The sequence below is a fragment of the Eleginops maclovinus genome, chromosome 20 (genome assembly GCF_036324505.1).
Source record: "Eleginops maclovinus isolate JMC-PN-2008 ecotype Puerto Natales chromosome 20, JC_Emac_rtc_rv5, whole genome shotgun sequence".
Lineage (NCBI taxonomy): Eukaryota > Metazoa > Chordata > Actinopteri > Perciformes > Eleginopidae > Eleginops > Eleginops maclovinus.
In genome coordinates, this window is record NC_086368.1 from 26,741,304 (window position 1) to 26,761,680 (window position 20,377).

General features: G+C 42.1%; 1 protein-coding gene across 2 annotated transcripts in view; it reads right to left on the minus strand.

Moving 5' to 3' along the window:
- pdzrn3b (PDZ domain containing RING finger 3b) overlaps window positions 1-20,377 on the minus strand; it is a 93,303-nt gene that overhangs the window by 63,819 nt on the left and 9,107 nt on the right. For both annotated transcript variants that reach the window (XM_063911681.1, XM_063911680.1), the window contains one exon: window positions 19,899-20,006. In XM_063911681.1, the coding sequence (XP_063767751.1) occupies window positions 19,899-20,006 (108 nt within the window). The remainder of the gene's footprint in view (window positions 1-19,898; window positions 20,007-20,377) is intronic.

The window sequence follows — 20,377 nt, forward strand, 5'->3', positions numbered from 1 at the left end:
CCAGGAATCTCAACGTTGAATAAAGCCAGGTTGTTGACATATTTTGAGGTTTTTACAGAGGGATTATTATAAAGGCGGTGAGATTTCTGGGAGAAAAGGTCTTTGAATGCATTGAAGAATTGAATGCAAGTGAATAGGGTCAACTCATAAATATCATCCTTTCATTTTCCCAGTCGATTCGATCCATTAAGAACATTTTTACTGAAAATTCTAAGTTTAACTGTGACAATAAGGTGGTATGAAGTGCTTACTTTTGGTGAATTTAGGACAAAATATATAGTTGCACATAAAGTGAAGGTAACACCTAAATGTGATTCTTGGACGTTGTTTTACTTCCACTCATCTGAAGAGGACATCCTATGGAAGCAAACTAGGCACTCAAAGCCAGTGCATGTTATGTCTCGCCCTTAATTCCCTATTCTATGTTAAACTCTTAACCCAGAGCTTAATCTTAAAATAGAACCTCACAGGAGTGGGAAGTTGCCCAGATGACTTCAACTTACAAAACTTTCTGACCTTAATGGTCTTAAGCTCAAACTGGCTCTCACTTTGATGAAAGCCCAAGAACACACACGGACATAAACCACACCAAGAAAATGTAATTCCTCATGGTTACAGACTCAAACGCAAATAAAACAGCAGAACAATACAGAGTGTTTTTTTGTTGGGCTCATACAACAAGCTCGACCAGTTCTTTGAGTGTGTGTAGGAGATTTGTACCCCTCACCCCAACCCCGCTCTTACATCCCAACCACTCCACTCCCTATACCAGACATGCTCTGATGGAGAGATAAGTTGAAGGTCATCCTGAGAGAACAGAGGCTCCGCTCAGGAATGTGTGGAATAACACTCTCTTGTTCTGTGGACAGAAAAGCATATCAGAGGCTGGTATGGAGTCATATGGACCCATGTCATCGCCGCTCTCAATGTGCATCGGGGAACTGATGACTTGATTTGCGAGAGAGCTTGCAGTGGGACACGCACAGTCAACAGCTGGTAACAACCCCAATTTTCTTTCATTATTCTCTTTTATTATGTGAACAATTGAACGAAAATGAGATGAAATGAGACGTAATTTAGGATTAAATTACTACACTGGAAAACCATCAATCCAACATTCTAATAATTCCAAAGCCTCATCTTGTGTGCAGCTGGTTATGCGACCATGGCAATTGTTTTGGTGATAAAAAACTCCAAAAAGAAGCGAGAGGCAAACCAGTAAATAAGATTGGAAGAATGAAAAAATGGGACGTAATTCTGAAAACTCTCTTGAAGGAGTCTTGTAAAAATAAAATCCCTTTTTCGTTTGGCCAAGGACTTTCGTTTCCAAAAGTGAAATACCAAATCGTGATATCACATGAACTTAATGAGAACTCTGACATCAAACTGATGAAATATGAACTCTTATCTAGTTTGGATAAGCATCAGAACAAGACTTTTCACCCCCTGCGACATCCATTAGTCTCAGGCCTCGTTACTCAAAACCGTGAAGAGATCCAGCTGACACATCAAGGATATAGACACAATGGTAACTGAGATCTCTACTGGCAGTGTGAGCCTTGCTATAAACATACACATTAATAATGTCTTCAAGACATGTGAGCCTCCCAGCTGCTCCCCTCCAGAGCTGCGAGGCTGGAATAAAATTAATATGGCTGCAGATCTGTCGTTGAGCATGAGAGCAACCTTGCCAAGCTCATTGCAGACATGTTAAGATCCAATAATCACTCAAATGCACAAGTATGTACATTTTCCTGTTAGTATAGAAGGCTTCCGGCTCAGGAAGTGCACATGTGTGTATCTACATTACAGGGAAGAAACACTTTTATAAGCAGACATACGTTGAGTAAGGAGGATAAGACAGGGTTACTTATAATTATTTGAATGCCTGTTGAGCAGCTTAATTTGACAACTAGAGATTTCCCCCGCCCCTCAGCCTATCATGTACAATGTCTTGGAGCGCTAGCCAATGGAATGTAACATCGTATTGTCATCATGTTACAGAAGATAACAATGGAGTAGAATAAAGGCGTTACAGGGAAAGTGTGAACATTGGAATTTGAGCCTTTGAAGACCATTTACATGCATCAAAACCTATAACTCTCTACAGGAGAAACTTCCTGCAAGGCAATGCCCTTCTTAGTCCATGCTACAACCCTCCGCCACGTGTCATGAAAATCTAGCCAAAGGTTTTCCGTTATCTAGCAAACAGACAAACCCAACAGAAAAAAATAGGACACGAGCCAAGCTAGCTAATCTTTTTTACATTTCTTATGTCTGATAATGGTTCGATCCATCAGACATGGACTCTTCGGTGCAGAAGTGTTAACATAGCAAAGCTAAAAGGAAAAAAATAATGCCATTGGTCATGAAATGGAACAGTGAAGTCAGTCTTTAGCGCCTCCGGTCCTGTCATGTCCTTCAAGATTCAAGCTGTGATAAGGTGGGTCTAATGTGGAGACTGCCATGTGTCTGGTCAAGCTACGATGATTCTTTATGACTTCATGATCGCCAAAAACGACATCGCCACAATCTCGTATCTCGTCTGTAGTCGGATACCAGCATTACCTCAGTGGGAAACATCCCAATAGCTGCCAGCAAATCACCCATGTAATGGGAAAGAGCATTTACTTTAAAGATTGGCCATGTTTATCGACTGAAACGACAAGACATCTCTCAGTGTCCGAACCACGTGACTGATTGTCAATTGGTAGGACTCACACGAGAAATGTAGCAAACCGCAAAAACGGGAGAAAAATACTGCAATGCAAATATGGATGATGAAAAATAAAGGCAACAAAATACTAGGAAATATTATACAAGGAAAGATGGTGTTCCACATGTTTCCTTCTGCGGTTAACACAATTCCTTTGACACGTGGATATATTTCCGTTGGGAAGATTATTAATCTAATTGCATCCGTTTTGGTTTTCCTGGACTACATACAAATACAGATAGGCCCATGGGATGTGTTTGGGGCACAATTATTCTTATCTCTAATGTTTTTTTTGGTTGCAGCTAATCTACCCAAGACACATCAAGAGTCTAAGTGTAAATAGGGTGTTTATGTTTTGGTGAGAAATGCTGCCTGGACAAAAAAAAAAAAAAAACTGTACAAGGCTACTTTAGATATTCAGGACATAACTGATGCTAATGGAAATTTGCTTTTCAAAAGCAGATGGATGGATAAATAGATGGTTTTTAATAACATGACATTTGTATTCTGGTGCTGGCGCCTGCTGATAGAGGCTATTGGGCATTTCTTTAACTTTGGTGGTCCCTGTGCTGCCAGCCTTTTACCACACTCTCAATGGACCACACATCCAGCTCAAAAGGATAAAAATATCGGGGCTGAAAGTGAGCAGTGGGTCAAAAACTGGACCAGACTGGTTGTGCTTAGATAAGCAGAACCGGAGGGATCTGGCCCTTCGAGCAATACAGCACCCAGCAGACAGCCTCCAGGCACAGCAGCTTTTGAATTAACCAGCAGGAATAGGGAGATCCTGTTTTAATTCCCCTCCCCTCTTTGTCTTCTTCATATTATCTCTTGCCAATATGTCTCTGCAGCCCTTTTTCTGTGGTCCAGATGGGAAGAATGTTTCCTCAAGCCTTCTACACCCTGAATAGACATTCAATATTCCCTCTTTTGTCCATCCTTATGTTAAAGTGTACAAAGCTCCTTTCAGCACCAATCTTTGTACAATCTAGTGATGTCACACTTGCTAATCAGTGCTCAAAAAGGCAGTTTCTGTTATTCATGACAGACAGCCAACATCTCCCCAACCCCCTACTTCCTGTTCAAAACAACATTATGTTAACCATCTGCAAAAACATCCAGTTACTAATAATTAAAAACCATTGAAACATTAGATTCCAGGGTGCTAGAACGCAGACATTTTGATAAAAGGGACGATTGAAACACAACTCATCTTTATTAAAATGTGTCCAATCTCCTATAGCATATCGTTCTTTAACCAACACATCCTGCAAATCTAAGCCTCACAAGCCTAACATATGTAAGTGATGCATTCCTCAAGCATACCTGTGCTACCTTTGGGTTAAGACATGGACAAATAACTAATTAAGCTTAACATGCCAAGACTTTGGCCCCAGGACTTAAATGGTGCAGGTTTTAAATGGTATGTACCCAAGAGAAAGTAAAAGGTTTTAGGTTCTTATCCTTCTTTGACTCTTAGCTCCAAGGTTTAGTCCTGCTGAGCTTCTGGTTTTTTCTCGATCACTTTATTCTTGACCTGTCCCCTCCCTCATTCTCTCGTCAGGGCCCACAGGCTTCTCCTCTAAGATGTACTTCTTTATGACTTACAGATAAAGCTCTGGAATTAACAGCACAAAGGCAAGATATTTCTGAAGAGGTATAAAAAGCTTTGTTGAACAAACAAGCTAATTGACTAAAGTGAATCATGTGTTTCTGAGTATGTGTTCCTCTTCTGGTTCCAGCTGGATGATTTTTGTTCTTGTGATGAGGGGAGTGCAGTTTCTACTCTCTGAGTTGAATTTTCCTCTCCGCGTAGGAGCTGGATAAACAGCTCAGTCAGCTGTGAAAGCCTGTGTAACCGTTTCCTCAGGAGACACAACAACGAGGGGAGCAGGGCGACATTACAACCAGGTGATGCAAGTGGAAGATTACCGTAATCCCCCTTTAAGTGATGTAAATGATATGCAGCTAAACGATTCTCCCCAAACGAACATTCGCTTTGGCCCTTGAACCTCTCTCATGCAAGTTGTTTTTCCTACACCACAATATGTAAAACAGCGAGCTTCATGTGGAGTGCAGAGGTGCGAGCCCGCAGACACATGCTGGGAAAATCCCACTACATTGCACTTCATTACCATGGTGTACTTTTTCACTTTCAACTTAATGGTTTGGTTTTACTGTGTGCCTCTTAATGCTTCGATGGAAGATTATAATGGTACTATTCACGATGGTCACTCCACTGGGATGACACTCACTTTTCCCCAAAGTCCAGACCTAATATTTAGCTCAAAACATTCCACACGGACAAGAAACAAAACCACAGAGTTGCATTTTTTCCTCGGAGAGTCATACTTGATTAATCAGAGGTTGGGGGAAGAGAGAACAAATGTGTGCTCAAGATGAGGAGAGAACCATCTGAGAAAACAAGGAAAGAGACACTGAGAGTAAGAGCGAAGCTATTAGAGTCAGGAAGGGCTTCCAGTCATTTCTGCTCAATGGTACAAAATCCTCTCAGAAAAGGGGAACCAGGAGAGTAATTTCACCGCCACTCACCGCTGAGTGAGTGGAGTCTCCAGTCTGGCCCCCTAGAGTTTCTGCATCATGCAATTTAATTCATAGGCCGCGAAACACAGCCAAGCGAGGCTCAAACAGAAGACACATAACCACAGCAGCCATTTATGAATGGCGTTTATTTTGTGCTTTTTTTTTTACCGCCCGACAAATGAGCGCAAAGACATCTGAGAAAACATTTCCACTGATCCATTTCTTCTTAAACTTGGAGTCTAGTAATATAAGATTTCTGTAAATTCTCACAGTTAGCTCATGCAGCGCCGGTACCAGTGGTGGCCAGCTTTATAGCCCTTGAGCTCATTGTGCTGGCAGGCTCTTCTCAACACAAAAAGGTAAAGATTTGTTTTTCTAATCCTCCAGAGCCATGTTTTAGCTATATTCTTGGATATGTTACGGTTACATAAATGGATGTTACATTTTAGGTAGTATATAAAAAGAACTAAACCCAGTAACAACTGCCAAGACATACTACTCACAGCCATTGTATGTAGACATGTGCACATGATACAGCTGAATAATTGATTAAGAAGCAGTTGAATCCCACTGCAGAGAATCTGGGAAGCACCATGTGTTCTCAATGGATTTGAACACTTCCATCCTGCCCCCATCCTCCAACCTTTCATTCCTTGTTAGGTGCTGTACTCTGAAAGGAATTTAACTTCTGTCACTGCAATGTGTCAGGGTGAAGTGAGAAGACGAGGGTAGTCGGCTAGGTAGGCCACAGGGGGGGAAGTGCTGAAGCCTTGGCCCACATGTATGAAGCTGTGCTCAAGTCCCTGTCGAACACCCAGCCTGACATCTGATTACCCCCAGCCTGGTGAGAGGCTTCTGTGAATCGAGTCAGACGAAGGTCATAGATAAAAGAAACCTTTCATCAGAGCCCCGGCGGCATGCCCTTAATGTACACCCTCACATAAATATTGACTAGATTTGGAGGGCCATGTAAATTGTCCAGTGGTACAAAAGCAGGGAGATAGCTGCAGCCTGCGTGAAGGAGTCCTCCGGGCTTTGAACATGTTTGAAAGTGTTGACTTTCACCACTTGATGAATCACTCGCACTTCAAAGGAATCCCGTGATAATGAACTGTGTTTGCTCACTTGAATGAATGTGTAACATACATGCTGATGTCCACAGTTTTGCTGCAGCCGCGGGCGACACGACGGCACTCATTTAACACTTTCACAAATGGAAAGTGATGTATGAGAAAGGCATTTGTCTAGACACATTTTGAAGGAGCCTTCAAAAGGTTGGCTCAAGTAAGGATTTGTATATTTGTCTAAAAAAACCTGCCTGATGACTCTGACAAATGAGGTTGTGTAAACAAACTAAGTAAGCCAGTGAGCGGCAATGTTCTCACTTCTGGAATGTTCTGCCTGAGAAGAGCTTAGTCTGACGGCGATAGTGAGAAGAAAAAAAAAATCTATTGTCACCCATGTTTAGCCACTAGTCTTTCCACGAAGGTTGCAAAGTCCAGCACATTTGGTTCAAATCAGGAAGGTCGTGACCCACACAGGGTTTATTTGGACCTTTGCACCATAATCACAGGCCTCTGACTCTGCTGTGACAGATATTAACAGTCTGGAACCACTTCTCTTTCTAACCCCCTACCTGAAATGAGAACTTAGGAGGATAGTCACTGCCACGAACGTTTCCTAATTATTGTTTGAATTATGTGACTTGTGGAAGTGGAAATGTTTTCTTGCAGGAGGCAAAAATGATTTTCTGAGCGCAGGAGAGTATATGTCAGTATTATGCGCTGCGGTTGCGGTTAGTCTGCAGGAGCGAGTCGCCTACTTGGAGGTAAGGGACTGGGAGGAGGTCCAGATGAGACAGAAGAGCTTTCATTTTCCTCAACCTATACCTTTATGTAAAGACGACGGCCAGACGTGGTTCTTATTTTCACAGCGAGTTAAACACGCAGTGATAATGTTGGAAAATATTATTGCAACCATCAAATCTGGTAGCTTTTTAAGAGTGAAAACAAGTTGTGGCGTACAAAAAAAAGTATCAATTTGAAAATGTTGATCTGGTCCTACACATGTAGGGGTGTGTGTCCAGGGTGGCGTTCCCAGTGGCTTTGGTTCCATGTTGTTCAAGGCTGCAGCAGTACTGTTCAAACAGCACTAACTCAAACTCTCCAAAAATCTGATAATAAAAGGTATTGATGTGCCAAGGGACAGCTGGGAGAAGGCTAACATTTCTTTGGCTCCAATTCAAGGAATTTGACGTTTGGCATAACGCACACCCTTTACCTGAGAAACCTTGTTTAATATCTCAGCCTCCATGCAGACAACACTACATGTTATCCAGACAGTCAAGGTTTCCTGAATAAATGTTTTTCTTATTCTAATAAAAGAAAACACAGACAGAGCTGGGGTTGTGTTCTTTTTCTTTAAGTCATAAGCCCAAAAATAAAGGGCCTTGTATCAGATCCGGTGTGTGTGGAAGCCAAGCCCGGGCAGTCGGCATGCCTTCGCTGAAAGACAGCAGCTGCTGGCCTGATATAGCATAGAGAGCAGAGAGGCCACAGTGTTCAACAAGCCTTGTTCGTTTGCAATCTCCCCCTCGGTAGAAATTCTGGATAGAAATTCAAAGAGGAAGGGATTTGAAAGCCAAACATATCCATACTGTTTTCCTCTCACTGTGGCCAAATTATGCTTTATCGACATCAGTCCTGACTGAATTCCTGAGCTCTCATATTTTCCATCTAGTGTTCTTTTTCTGTTATCGCCAAGAGTACATGTCCTGGCAGAATACGGCTACGTGATGCCATAAGATATGAAAACAAAAGAGAAATAGATATCTGGTGTAAATTTAGGTTGTATCTAAGAGATGGCAGTGACCTTTGATTTTGCTAGACAGAGCATGAATCAAGAATTCAAGGATTATGTGGGATATTTTTTAACCCTGACACTGATCCCAACATTCAAAAGAGAAAAGGCCCTCTGCAAAATAAATCATAGCAGATAATCTGAGCAAATGGTCACAATCAAAACCAGTCTTGTTTTGGATCCAAACCTGGGCTTAAACTCTTAGTGCCGTACATGACTGCATATCAGTAAAACCTGACAAAACCGTTTTATGGCATCATTGAAAGTCCTCTCTGACTTTAACTGGTGCACGCATGAACTGAAACACGTCAGCGCTCTGAAGGAGAAAAGGCTCCCTAATTTATTCTACAATAATTTTCCATCTTCTCTCTTGGCACTCGCAGCCTCCTTCCATTTACTTTCAGGGTAAACGGTCACTGAGTAGTGGAGTGTGGAAACGGTAGTGACAAAAAGGGCTAAATTGCCCTGTTTTAAAAGTTATCCCAAGGCAGCCGGGCTTATGGTGTTAAAAAAAGAGCAGACAATGGACTTACAAAAGGCCTATTGTCCAGCCAGTAGAGGCATGACGTTAGAGACATTAGACGTTAATGACACTTCTTTTTCTTTTCCTGGCCTGTGCCGACTTTCTGCTTTGATTCTACCGTTTTCATAAGATGGCAAATAGGTTCTTTCAAGTTAGCTAGGAGCTCTTACTCTGGGGGATATCCTTTACCACCTGCACATATCAATCACACATTTGGCCAAGAGCTCTGGTGGAGTACGAGGGCAGAAAGGGGGGAAATTTCTTTGGATCTCACTCCAAGATGCAGACAAAATGGCTGCCACTGTGCGTCCGCTGGCATACCTCTCTTAATAAATGCTGCATATTCCTACCAAGGTCCTAATCAAAGCTCCCCTCTGTTAGTGGGGAGTAAAGGTATCTTTATTGACACCTTGGCGTTGACCTTGGCACAGGGCTCTGCGCTCTCAGCCGGTGGTCCTGGGTTTCTCCTGAGCCTGCCAGTTATTTTCTCTGCCTAAGCACTATCGTATGACATGATCTACACAAATTTGTGGACACAACCGATTCAACCCCAGGTACAAGGTGTACCATTTTGATGAGAGGACAAGTGAATGGGAGAGAGAAGTTATTAAACATGTGTTTTTGATTAAGTAGTTTAATAAAACTGCAAGCTCATGCTGAAATACTGAAAATCAGCTATTCACAGGTGGGCTACGAAAAAAGTTATTCAAAATTATAGTGGCTACTTTCAAGCAAAGTCCAACAAAATTCAGTGGTGCGAGAAGCTCTGTTCTTTTTACTGATTACTTAATAATGCAGAAAATATGGCATAAATCACTGAATATATGCAGGTGGAATTTGAAGGAAGAGAAGTAAGCACTTGTAGGAAGAGAACCTGTATATACTCAGAGAAAAGGGAGTAGTGGGAGGGAGAACACTTTACTTCCCTCTATAGAATAACTCATCCTATGAGGGGAGGGAAAAAATAAGACATGAGCGAGGATGTCTGAGGGAGGCGCCTGCAGAACATCTCTCTCTGATTTTCTCCCTATGCCTGATGGCTGAAAAGCTTGCTCAATGAGCCGACGACGGCCAGTCCTCCAGGCTGTTTGTCAAAAGGAAAGAGAAGTCTTGAATGAGGCAGAGAGGTAACACTTGAAAGGGAACATCTCTCTCTGGGGAACAAGAGAAAGCCCAGAGCAAAGCGGCGTAACAGAGACGGCGAACCACGTTGATGAACAATGTTTTCTATTTGCACAAATTTGCATGAGAAAAGGTGCAGCAGCCACCAGTTCCAATAGTGGAATGGTGAATGGAAGACCTCTTCCAAAGAGGCTAGGGAGAATGGGAAGCTAGTAGAGTGAAAAAAAAAACATTTTGATAAGGGAAACCGGGTCGCTTCTTAGCTGTGGCCCATTAATGCCCATTGTACCACATACGCTTGTAGTACTAAGAGCTATCATCCAACACCACTCACTACAGAGAGTGGGTCTGCTTTCTCATCAGTTAAATGCATGTTAAGAACTTCAGAGCAATGTCTCTACGGAAGTCATGACTCAATCATTTATCCACTGATCTTGTTGTGAGCAGTTTCATGTAGGAACTATTTTATTCCAGCATAAGTGTTAGCATTAATGGTGTCCTCTTTTGCCAAGTAGGGATGCTAGCTAACTCAGGTGAACTCAGGAAAGCATTTTGTCCATGATTGGTACCTTGGAGGTCGTAGCTCCGTATAAAGAAAAGAGTTCCAACATAAAAGGGCTCACAGAAAAGTACACTCTTTCACAATTTGAGCCCGAGGGATCCTGGCATTGTCATCTTGGAACATGCCCGTGCCATCAGGGAAGAAAAAAATCGATTGATGGAATAACCTGGTCCTTCATTATATTCAGGGAGTCAGCTGACCTCATTCTTTGGGCACACTGCTGAACCTAGACCAGACCAACTGCAGCAACACCCAGATCAAAACACTGCCCCCACAGGCTTGTGACCATTTTTTTGGAAGGGGAGTGTATTTGACAGCAGGCAGATATCGGTCACAACCAGCAGCCAAGAATAATCTACACTTATGGACAGAATTACAGGAAAAACATGTATTTTTGATTTTGGGGTTAGCTGTCCCTTTAAAGTAGACAAACCAAAAGGTTTATGTACTAATTCTGCATGATTACTGTACATAAAGTCAAGGCACATGTGCAAAAGTTCTCTGAAGAAAATGTGTGTTGGTGTATTCCAATTAGCTCACGTATTACCGAACATCTGTCATGTGCAGGAGGGACAATTATGTACGGTGATGTCAACCCCGTGTGTTTTGCATCTGTTAAGTCCTAATGGAGCCTTACAAAATGAAACCCAACATCTGTTGGCAGCAGTGTTGGTCATAGCCGCAGTACAGCAGGGTGTACGGGCTGATTAGAGTAGGTTTGTTTCAGACTTGTTCTGAAGGTCAGAGTAGAACTTCGGATGGGAAGGAGTGATTGGAAAAAGTCATGTTTATTTGAACCACAAATGAGGGATAGATTTAAAATCAGGAGAGGTACTTTGCATGTCAAAGTCATAAATGCAGAGCAAGAGAAAGCACGACCTTCGGCCCAAGAGGGGGTTGGATGGACCTTCCAAATTACGAGTCTTTAAGTAACCTATATGGTCCATTCAAATGTTCTTCTTCTATAAATAGGCGGTGACTGGATACATCTTTATCTAATTTCAATCTGAAATGCCTACTTGAGGCCCAAACTCACTTTTCTGGTCAGATTTATTTGCATTAGTGTACTAGACTGCTGAAAGGTCTGCATAGCTCACCAGAGCACATTCATCATGGGTGTTGCCTGCTCTACGGTGAAGACAGCAACCTGAGGCATGTGCCCTTGCCTTGCTTAGAATTTCAAGTACCTGAATGCTAGGAAGCAGCAAGCATTAATTCTAAAATCAATAGCTCTGACCCGCCATTACTTTTTATTACCCTGTTGCTTGTTGATCGTCAGTCTGTCATCTCCTCAAGCTTACGGGAACAATTAAGTTTCATGATTTCAGAAGTTCCTGTAGTGCTTCACAATGGAATGAATTGTGACTTTAAGGGCAGACAGAGTTAGGGAAGCGTAGAAAGGAGCTACTGTATATGATTAACGGCAAGTGGAGATTAGAGTCACACAGAGCTGTGGGTGAAGAAATGAAGACCACTTCATCATTTCACTGGAGCAATGGTTCCATATGAGATGAAGACTAGTATATTTGGAGCATTTTGATTGATGAGGGAATTCTTAAGCCTATAATGTGTTGAGGGGACCAAAGTTTGATTCTACAATGCCTCACAAAACCATTTTCTAAATCACTGTCAGCCTATAGCCATTTCCGTAGAAACAAATACACGTGCCACGGCGCCTGACTGCCGCACGACCATATAGTGAGAGATGGAATCCGTTTAATAAAAACAGGAAAGTCCCTCCCTAATGCTGGCACCGGTCATAAAACAGACTCACGAGAATCCAGTTGTTGTGTCAAAAGAGATAGGCATTCTCTAACTGACTTTTAGTAATCTTATAAAGCATGCGTGTCAACATCTTGTGATTTATTTTGGCTCATATTTGGCAGCCTGTTCCTCCACTTAGTTGATTTCCCATCATGGAGCAGACTCTCAATCACTAACCCCCTTTTGGTTTCCATGTTGGCCAAATTGCCGTTATCCATAAGCTCTCAGTGGAATAAACTACCTCCATATACCTTAGTTAATTTGAAAAAAGCACCATAGTGAAGCATTTTACTCTCCAGAGTAATTTCTGCAGTCTGTCCCTAATGCTCGGACAGAAATGAGAAAGTAAGGCCTTCAGGATTTCTGTCTCCTCTGCAGCAGGAACTCATGATCAAAGATGTAATATGTCTTTAATGTAGAAGCATGGGGGTTTTGAACCTGTGGTCTACACAATGGGAATACATCTGGTAAGGACTGTCAACACTTTTATGAAGCTGCTGGTTTTAGGACTGTGCCACTGTTTTCCCATTTCTGTCCCTGGTGAGGTTCCTACTGTGTTCATGTTGAACAGAAAGAATGCCACGGGACTCAAGCTTAGCTCTGACACGTTTAACTGTCACCTTGTATCTTTAACCGGACCTTCAGAGGGTTTGTCTGAGAGGCTGTCTTTGGAAACTTTTAGGAAAAAGACAAACACTTCCCGAAAATACTTGGCACGTGATTGGATGAACATCTGTCTGATGCTATTGCACAATCTATGCTAATCTCTTTAGAAGCAGTCACACATACTGATTGGTCACAAATGCATTGCTTGAAGCTGGATGATATCATTAGAATTGAGGTGTCACGCAAGGTCAGAGTATCCCAGTCCCATATACGGTTCTTTGGTATGGGGAAGGAGTGGTGTCAATCCTCGAGAGAGATACTGGAATTTATTATATTCATATTCAAAATACACATTGAAATAGTGGAGGTAACCGTATATCTAACTAAGCCATACCAACATTCACAGGATAACTTAAACTCTCTACTTGAAACCTCAAAGTACATGTAATAGCTTTCATTGGTTGTCAGAATTGGAGCCAACATGGACAAACAGTCCTTAAAGGGGTCTGGAAAAACAAGTGTCAGGACAATTTGGCAAACGATTCTCTGATAAAGATCATATAATGTGTTTTATAACTACTTAATTGGAGCTTACGTGATATTGTTGTGTCAAATAACGTTCTAAGGTTAAGATTGACTTGATTTTACCACTTGCTGTACTTGTTCTAGGAAAAATCTGAGGTACTTCTAACGTTTCTACTTGGAATTCTTATGTAAATCTTAAATTGATCACAGGATGAAATGGCAGGAGACTCACTTTTTGTTATTAACTGAATTTCAATCTATTTATATAAATAAATAGGAGGGATATATATATATATTTATTTATATATAAATATATATATATATATATATTTATTTATATATAAATATATATATATATATATATGAATGAGAGAGAGAGAGAGAGAGAGAGAGAGAGAGCGAGAGCGAGAGCGAGAGAGAGAGAGTGGGCGATCATTAACATGCTGCAGTCAGATTGCATTTCAGAGGGGCACTGGGAGGAAACGACGGGCCATTACAGCCCAACTAAGGGTCTGTTAATCAGCTTATTAGGGTTTAATTGAGGGTAGTTAATTAGGAGTCGGTGGGTAGTCTGTGCTTGGGGGCCAGGCTGACATGAGAAGCAGCTGGTGGAGCAACCTGAGACGATTGTTACCGATCCTTTTACGCAAGGACAGTGATTGACTGGCAGGAAAATTAGCCTTAATTACAGCTGTCTATTTATGCCCTCTCTAGACCTTTTGGGAGCCGTAAATTAACCCAATAGCTCCAGTGAACAAGCATCTAGACTTTGTTGGAGCAGAGCAAACACACTTACAGTAGGCCCAGACTGTACGTCTCCACAAAAATCATCAAGCCTTTGAGGACACAGGAGTGGAAAATACACTATTCTGTGTGTGTGTGTGTGTGTGTGTGTGTGTGTGTGTGTGTGTGTGTGTGTGTGTGTGTGTGTGTGTTGAGCGGGAGAGACACAAAAGCAGCTTTCTGGCGGCAGCGAGGCATAAGCTCAACTCACACCATCTCTAGACTGACACATCTTAAAAAATGTTTCCCCCCTCCCCATATAGAGCAGTGGAAAACAAAGGTGTGCTTGTCCTCACTTCTTAAAACCAGCTCTGAATAGGGCAGCGGCTACCACCACCAGAAGCTGATTAAGGACTCTTTAAAGTTAGATTTGATTTAATGTCCTGCTCTTGCCTCAGCTGGACCACGGGGCACAGGAATGTGGCTCGCAGCTAGGATTGGCCTGCTTAGCCTGGGGTGGATTCATCCTGTCTATAAGGCCAGACAGGAGAAACAGAGCGGTGCCACATTCAGCTTGCCCATCTGGGGAATAAACACGCTGCCTGCACAGGGGCCAAATCCAATAAAGAGCCTGACAAAGGCCTGCTTCTTGCCTAAGAATGCCAAACAACATGTGATCCCCCTTAGGGAAATAAATTCTATGTCTGTTCCTGGTCGCCCTCTGGGGTCAGAAATAACGCCTGGGGAACTTTTGGCACATGTCCTGCCGAGGATGCCATGTGCAGCGACAACCCATTAGTGACAGTGAAGTCCGAACAATCATACGCTTCAGTTGTAATCTGATCTTTTCTAGGAGGACTCATGACATGCACCTTAATACACCTTCAGACATGAAACCCCTCCAGATTCAATGACATTACATGTGCCAACTAGAAAGGCACTCTGAGAGCCCAGTTTGATGCCAGTGGTGCATTCACACGCTCCTCGGATGGACTGTTTTTCCGTTGTATTGTTGAGCCTTAAATCGAGATGTTGAAAGAAGATTTGTTGTGGTTCAAACAACTCCTTGATATCCATTTTCAAGATGTTGAGACTTGAGGGGGTGTTCTTCTCAGTTGGGAACTCATTTTTGCTGGTTATTTCGACACCACATACTTGCAGCACAACTGCCCTATCCCCCGACAAACTCCGTAACTCCGATCTGCTTCAAAAAGTCTTTCTTGGCCCATGCTACAATCTTCTACCATGTTTAATACAAACATTGGGCCAATTGTTCATCCATAATCCTACTGACAGACAAACAGAGCCAACAACTTAACCTCCTTGCTGGGAGGTAATAATAACAGTCAGAAACAGTGGACTAAGTATACAATTTATTTCGGGGCTTAAACACACTGAAATTGTAAAACTACCCTTGAGAACATTGTACAACACGTACTGAATCAGCTATTATAAAACTAACCTTTCTGTCATCAGTATCTTATTTGGAATTTCCAAAGGAAACATTAATGCAGCTAAATATGCCGCAAAGGGCAGCGTTTTGCTTCCAATTCCTCGCAAAAATTGTTCAGCAATCTTACTCGGCTTGCACGGCTGGCCCTGACACCAAAAAAAGGAATAATGGCTCATTGACATGCATGCGTCGGACCCACCTCAAACGCAGCTCACTTCACATTTCTGTCAGTCACTGCTAAGTGCTATCTGGCTGGGAATTGACACTTAAGTAACTGTGGGGAGGTTTGAGGTGTTTAGTGGCTCACTGTGGGTAACCTCGCAACTCTCACAGCTAGTGATTGACAAGTAAGAGATGGCATATGTGCTTCCTTAAGGGGTGTCACTTTTTAAATATAGACGTGAAATCGCTCTTGGCAGTTTAGGATAAAATGTATTCTTTGGAGTTCTAAGTACTTTTCTCATGTTTTAAACATCTACAATGGAGTTAACTTTAGCCACAAAGCCCATTGATACGTTGGTAATTAGTATAAGCTGCAGCAATAAGGCCGTGGGAGCAGGTTGTGTCAAACACAATGAAGCTGATATGGACGTAGTGAGTTACAATGTCTCAGGACGAATGTTCAGTTTTCCTATTCTTTCCCAATAAATAATACAGTGCTGTTGTAAGAGCAGCCTATTTTGCATTTCAGAAAGGCTCGGTTGTGACCCTTGGCAATTCTCCACCACATTCCTACTGCTCAAGCTAATTACCCCCCAAAAAATCATTATGCATCTCAAACAGATTAAATGAGCAGAGGTTGCTGCCAGCTAATCCAACTTGCAATATCTGTTAAAAAACTGTACCGGCACAAATATTCCTCCTATTTTTGGTCTATTTTTTAGGGTTGTATTAAGCAGTTGAATGAAAAGGTTTTTCTACAAGTTGTACCCTTAACCCAGAGTATATATGTACACAAACATTGTCTTAGCAGGGGCGCATTCCTTCCCCCACCTCCATCCAAAAACAACCTCCATATTCCAACTGGCTGCTCCCGATGTCAGTTTATTTTAGAGTACTTGTTGCCGTTCACCCTCTGCGACCTAAGAATGTTTGCTGAGGATTTACAAGGCGACATTAACAACAGCAGCCCAGGCGTCTCCATTCTCTTCCTATTTTCACACTCAGAAAGCCCGCATAGAAAACAACATCTCCTTCGCTTTAAAAGTTCAGGCACGCTCTTTCAGGGATTGTGACATTGGCTTTGCATTGCACAAGCAAAGAGGCCTAAGGGAAGTAGAAGGTCAGGCAAGAACAACAGAGTAACACGACTTCCAACATTGCTCATTGTGTAAAGACATTGGTAGGATTGCATTTCCACGCTAAATATGTAAACACTTGACTTTCTAATAACATGTCAATCAGCTGTGTGAAAACCAGAGCTGCAAAGCAGAGGCCTTTTTTTCCACAGCGATCCCCTCGTAGCACTGAATCAGAACTTATTTATGAAATCCCGGCGGCAAACACGGGCAGATCCTGACCACAGTGCTAAGATTTTTCAGCATGTAGAGGGGCGAGTGAAAGCAAACACTGCTCCAGGTTTTTATGAGAAAAATGTCCGGTTGAACAAGGAGGCATTCATGTGCTGATTCATACCAGCCTGTAGCTCAGTGAGAGGACAGCCATCTGTTATCACACTCCCCCGCTAAGAGCCTGTTATAGAAGGACGAGCCGTGGATCATCATGTACATGTGACATCCATATAGACTTACTGGAACAAACACCTCTACTACAGGAAGAGAAAACAGCTCCGGAGCTGGGGTTTTTCTGCCTCCTCAGGTGAACTTGCTTTTCACCGCTCCGTGTAATATGATTGTTCTTTAACAGAGCGGGTTATCCCCCACGGTGGGGTAATGCAATGGCTTTTGAGGGCCGTTGAAATGATTGCCTCTGTATGCTAGTAAGTCAGATATCACCTTTTAGGGAAAATGGGAAGAAGATGCCTGTCTACTGTAATGGGAAATGAGGGTGAAATGGCAGAAACGCAGTCAACTCTCCACTCATCCATGTTTCCGCAAAAATAATCTGCATTTTAGAATCAAAGTATATAATTAAACCAGCTCATCACATGGCCAGAAATGCCAAATGAATGCTAAAGTAACAACGGGTCTGTGTTGTCAGTTTGTTAACCCTAAATCAATGCAGCTTTAAAATAACACACACACACACACACACACACACACACACACACACAACACACACACACACACACACACACACACACACACACACACACACACACTACAGTTGTGTAGAGACTGTCTTTTTTTTGGCCTGAGGTGCTCTGAAGCTGCTGCCTTTCAGAGGTGCTGTTGGAGCTAACACCCAAAAGGTAAATATGAAAGTCAAAAAACATACTTTAGAGAGCTAAAGAGCTGATTCAAGTTTAGTTCTTGTTTCCAGGTTTGGTCATTTACTTGGTAATCAATTTGTCAGGTTTTATGATTGTTTACAAGGTTTTGGACTAAATAAGAAGCAAGAAAATGGTCACCTATCATCACCTTTAGCTCACGGATCTTTTTATCCATCCTAAAACCACCTATTTTTTGAAGATGTACTTTGAAAATATAATCCCGGCAAAGATCAGTACACATGTACCAACACTTTCCCTCTAGATAAGTGTGAATGCTAATGATGCCAAACAGCATTTACCTGAAAATGAGATATAAGATACAAGATTTAAAGGCTCCAGCGTTTCTAAATTCACTGCGTCTCACACAGGATGCTGGAGAAGTCATTTTAACGATCTGTTAGTTTCAACCCACAACTTCAAAATATGAAACTGCCTTTTGGCGCTCAGGACTAAATTCTTTTGATTCACCACTGAGAACCAGAGTTCACGGACCCAATGGCCCTGAGAGTAAAGATTGAACCCGCACAATCGCAAACATGTGACGTTGAATTTCTTATTGTGGTTTAAAGAAAAACCATGACATGGAACTTTTGTTTGACCCAGCAAACAAAGAATAAGTCTTCGTAATGTGAACCTACAATCACTATCAGGTTTCCCATCCAAAGTGGAACAACAACTCTGAACTGCCTATTTCTATTTCAATGGCTGGATGATTTATTATGATACCATTTGTCAAATAATCTCTCACCTCTTGAAAAGAAAAGGTCACTTAATAGGGTGCTTTGCTACCTCCTTAGGCTCTTTGCGTCCTTTCTGCTCATGTGTTCTCTTCATTGGAGAGATTTTGTGACTTCACGCACACTGGCTTCCCCACAACTCACACACACAATAGCACAATACTCTGTCTTTTCTTTTAGGCGATAAAGGGTGAATGGCCATCCTAACACGAAATCATACACAAGATATCTTTTCAAGAAACCAAATACAGCAACATCTGGCCCGTTAATATGATTCCCAAACCTTGGCAAACACATGGAAGAACACTCATAAAAACAGACACAGCAGATACATTGCAAAGACACACACATTAGTGCCACGTTCATGTGACATGAGCTAATCGCTTCTCGCTCATCAGCTTGTGGCCCACTTGTTGGCTTCAAGTCACCAGAATCGCCTGTTCAACCTGCCCTTTGTTGAGGGATCTCAAGTTGCAGAAAAGCTGTAAGCCACTTGATTGTGATACTGGAAGTGATTATACCTGACGACTAACATGTCACATCTTGGTTATGGTCTCGCCGTACTTACAACCACAGTATTTAGAGCCGTGGCACGAGGCTTGTGCCAGAGTACTTGTGGCGTTTTTTTGCCTAAATGACAGGATAGAGTGATCAACTTGGTCCAGATGTCGAAGTCTTCTTTTTCTTGTAAACAAATATGTCCGTGCTGGTTAAAAAGCTCCGGGGCAATTTCACTGAGGTTGGACAATAAAGCCTGCGACAAACCATATTTGTCATCTTGCGGCAGGCGGTGATACACATTCGTAATGCACATAAACATCTCCGCTCAATGAAGCCATTGTGTAGGATTCTGCTCGACAACTGCTCTATAAAAGCAACCTTTGTGATGCGTGGTTTTCAACGCATCCCTCAAGTTGACCTCAGGGTGAGCCGACCTTTCCACAAGAGATTCTGTTTAAAGGAGAGAGGAGGATGCTACAAGGCAGCTCTGTCATAAGGGATTTGTCAGCTAGGAAGCGAACACAGGGCTCTTTTTCACTTGGCGAAAACCAAAGACAGACAACTTCGCCTCAGGTTAAATCCACTCTATCTGCAGCGATGCCCCACTTAACAAAGCCTTTGCCTGAGTGTTGATTGGTAGAAGTATATGTTGAAACGTTTACTCTCTGCAGGATTTGCTGAAATAAAAGCCCAAAATATAAATTTGACGTGTCACTTTTGCTGCTTTCAGCTGGAGTTAATTTTTCTAAAGTCACAGGAACATGAATATTGTTTCCTTGCTGTCATCATCTTTATAAGGTAGCCGGCAGCTGTCACAAAATCCAACCTCCCTATCTACAATACATTGACTTCCTCCTGATGAAACACATACCTCTATTATTCTGTCGTGGATTTGAAGGCCTTCTTCCTTGTCTGCCGCTCCTTCCTCGATGATCTTGGATACAAAGATCCCTTCATTCGAAGTGCTGTCATTGTCGTCCTGTGAGAATACATTTAAATTACTGTCTTGACAACAAATAAAAACACAGTGCTACGATTGTAAGAGGATAGTGGCGTACATACAACATCAAATCTGAAATGTAGTATCATAAACAAATCCCAATAAATCTCTCAATGAAAAGTTGCACGCTACTTCGTAAAACCCTGGAAACATTTTGCCGCCACCAGACAAAGAATAATTTTTAGTTTATAAGTCAGGTTGAGGAATCCCATCCTTGAAACATTTGCCAACTCAATGAAAACTGTATAAAATGTATGTGAACTAAATTCTAAGTTCAAAAAACAAACACATGTGAGATGAATAGCAGGTTTTCCCCAATTAATTTACGATTTTTCTCAAATTGATCCTCA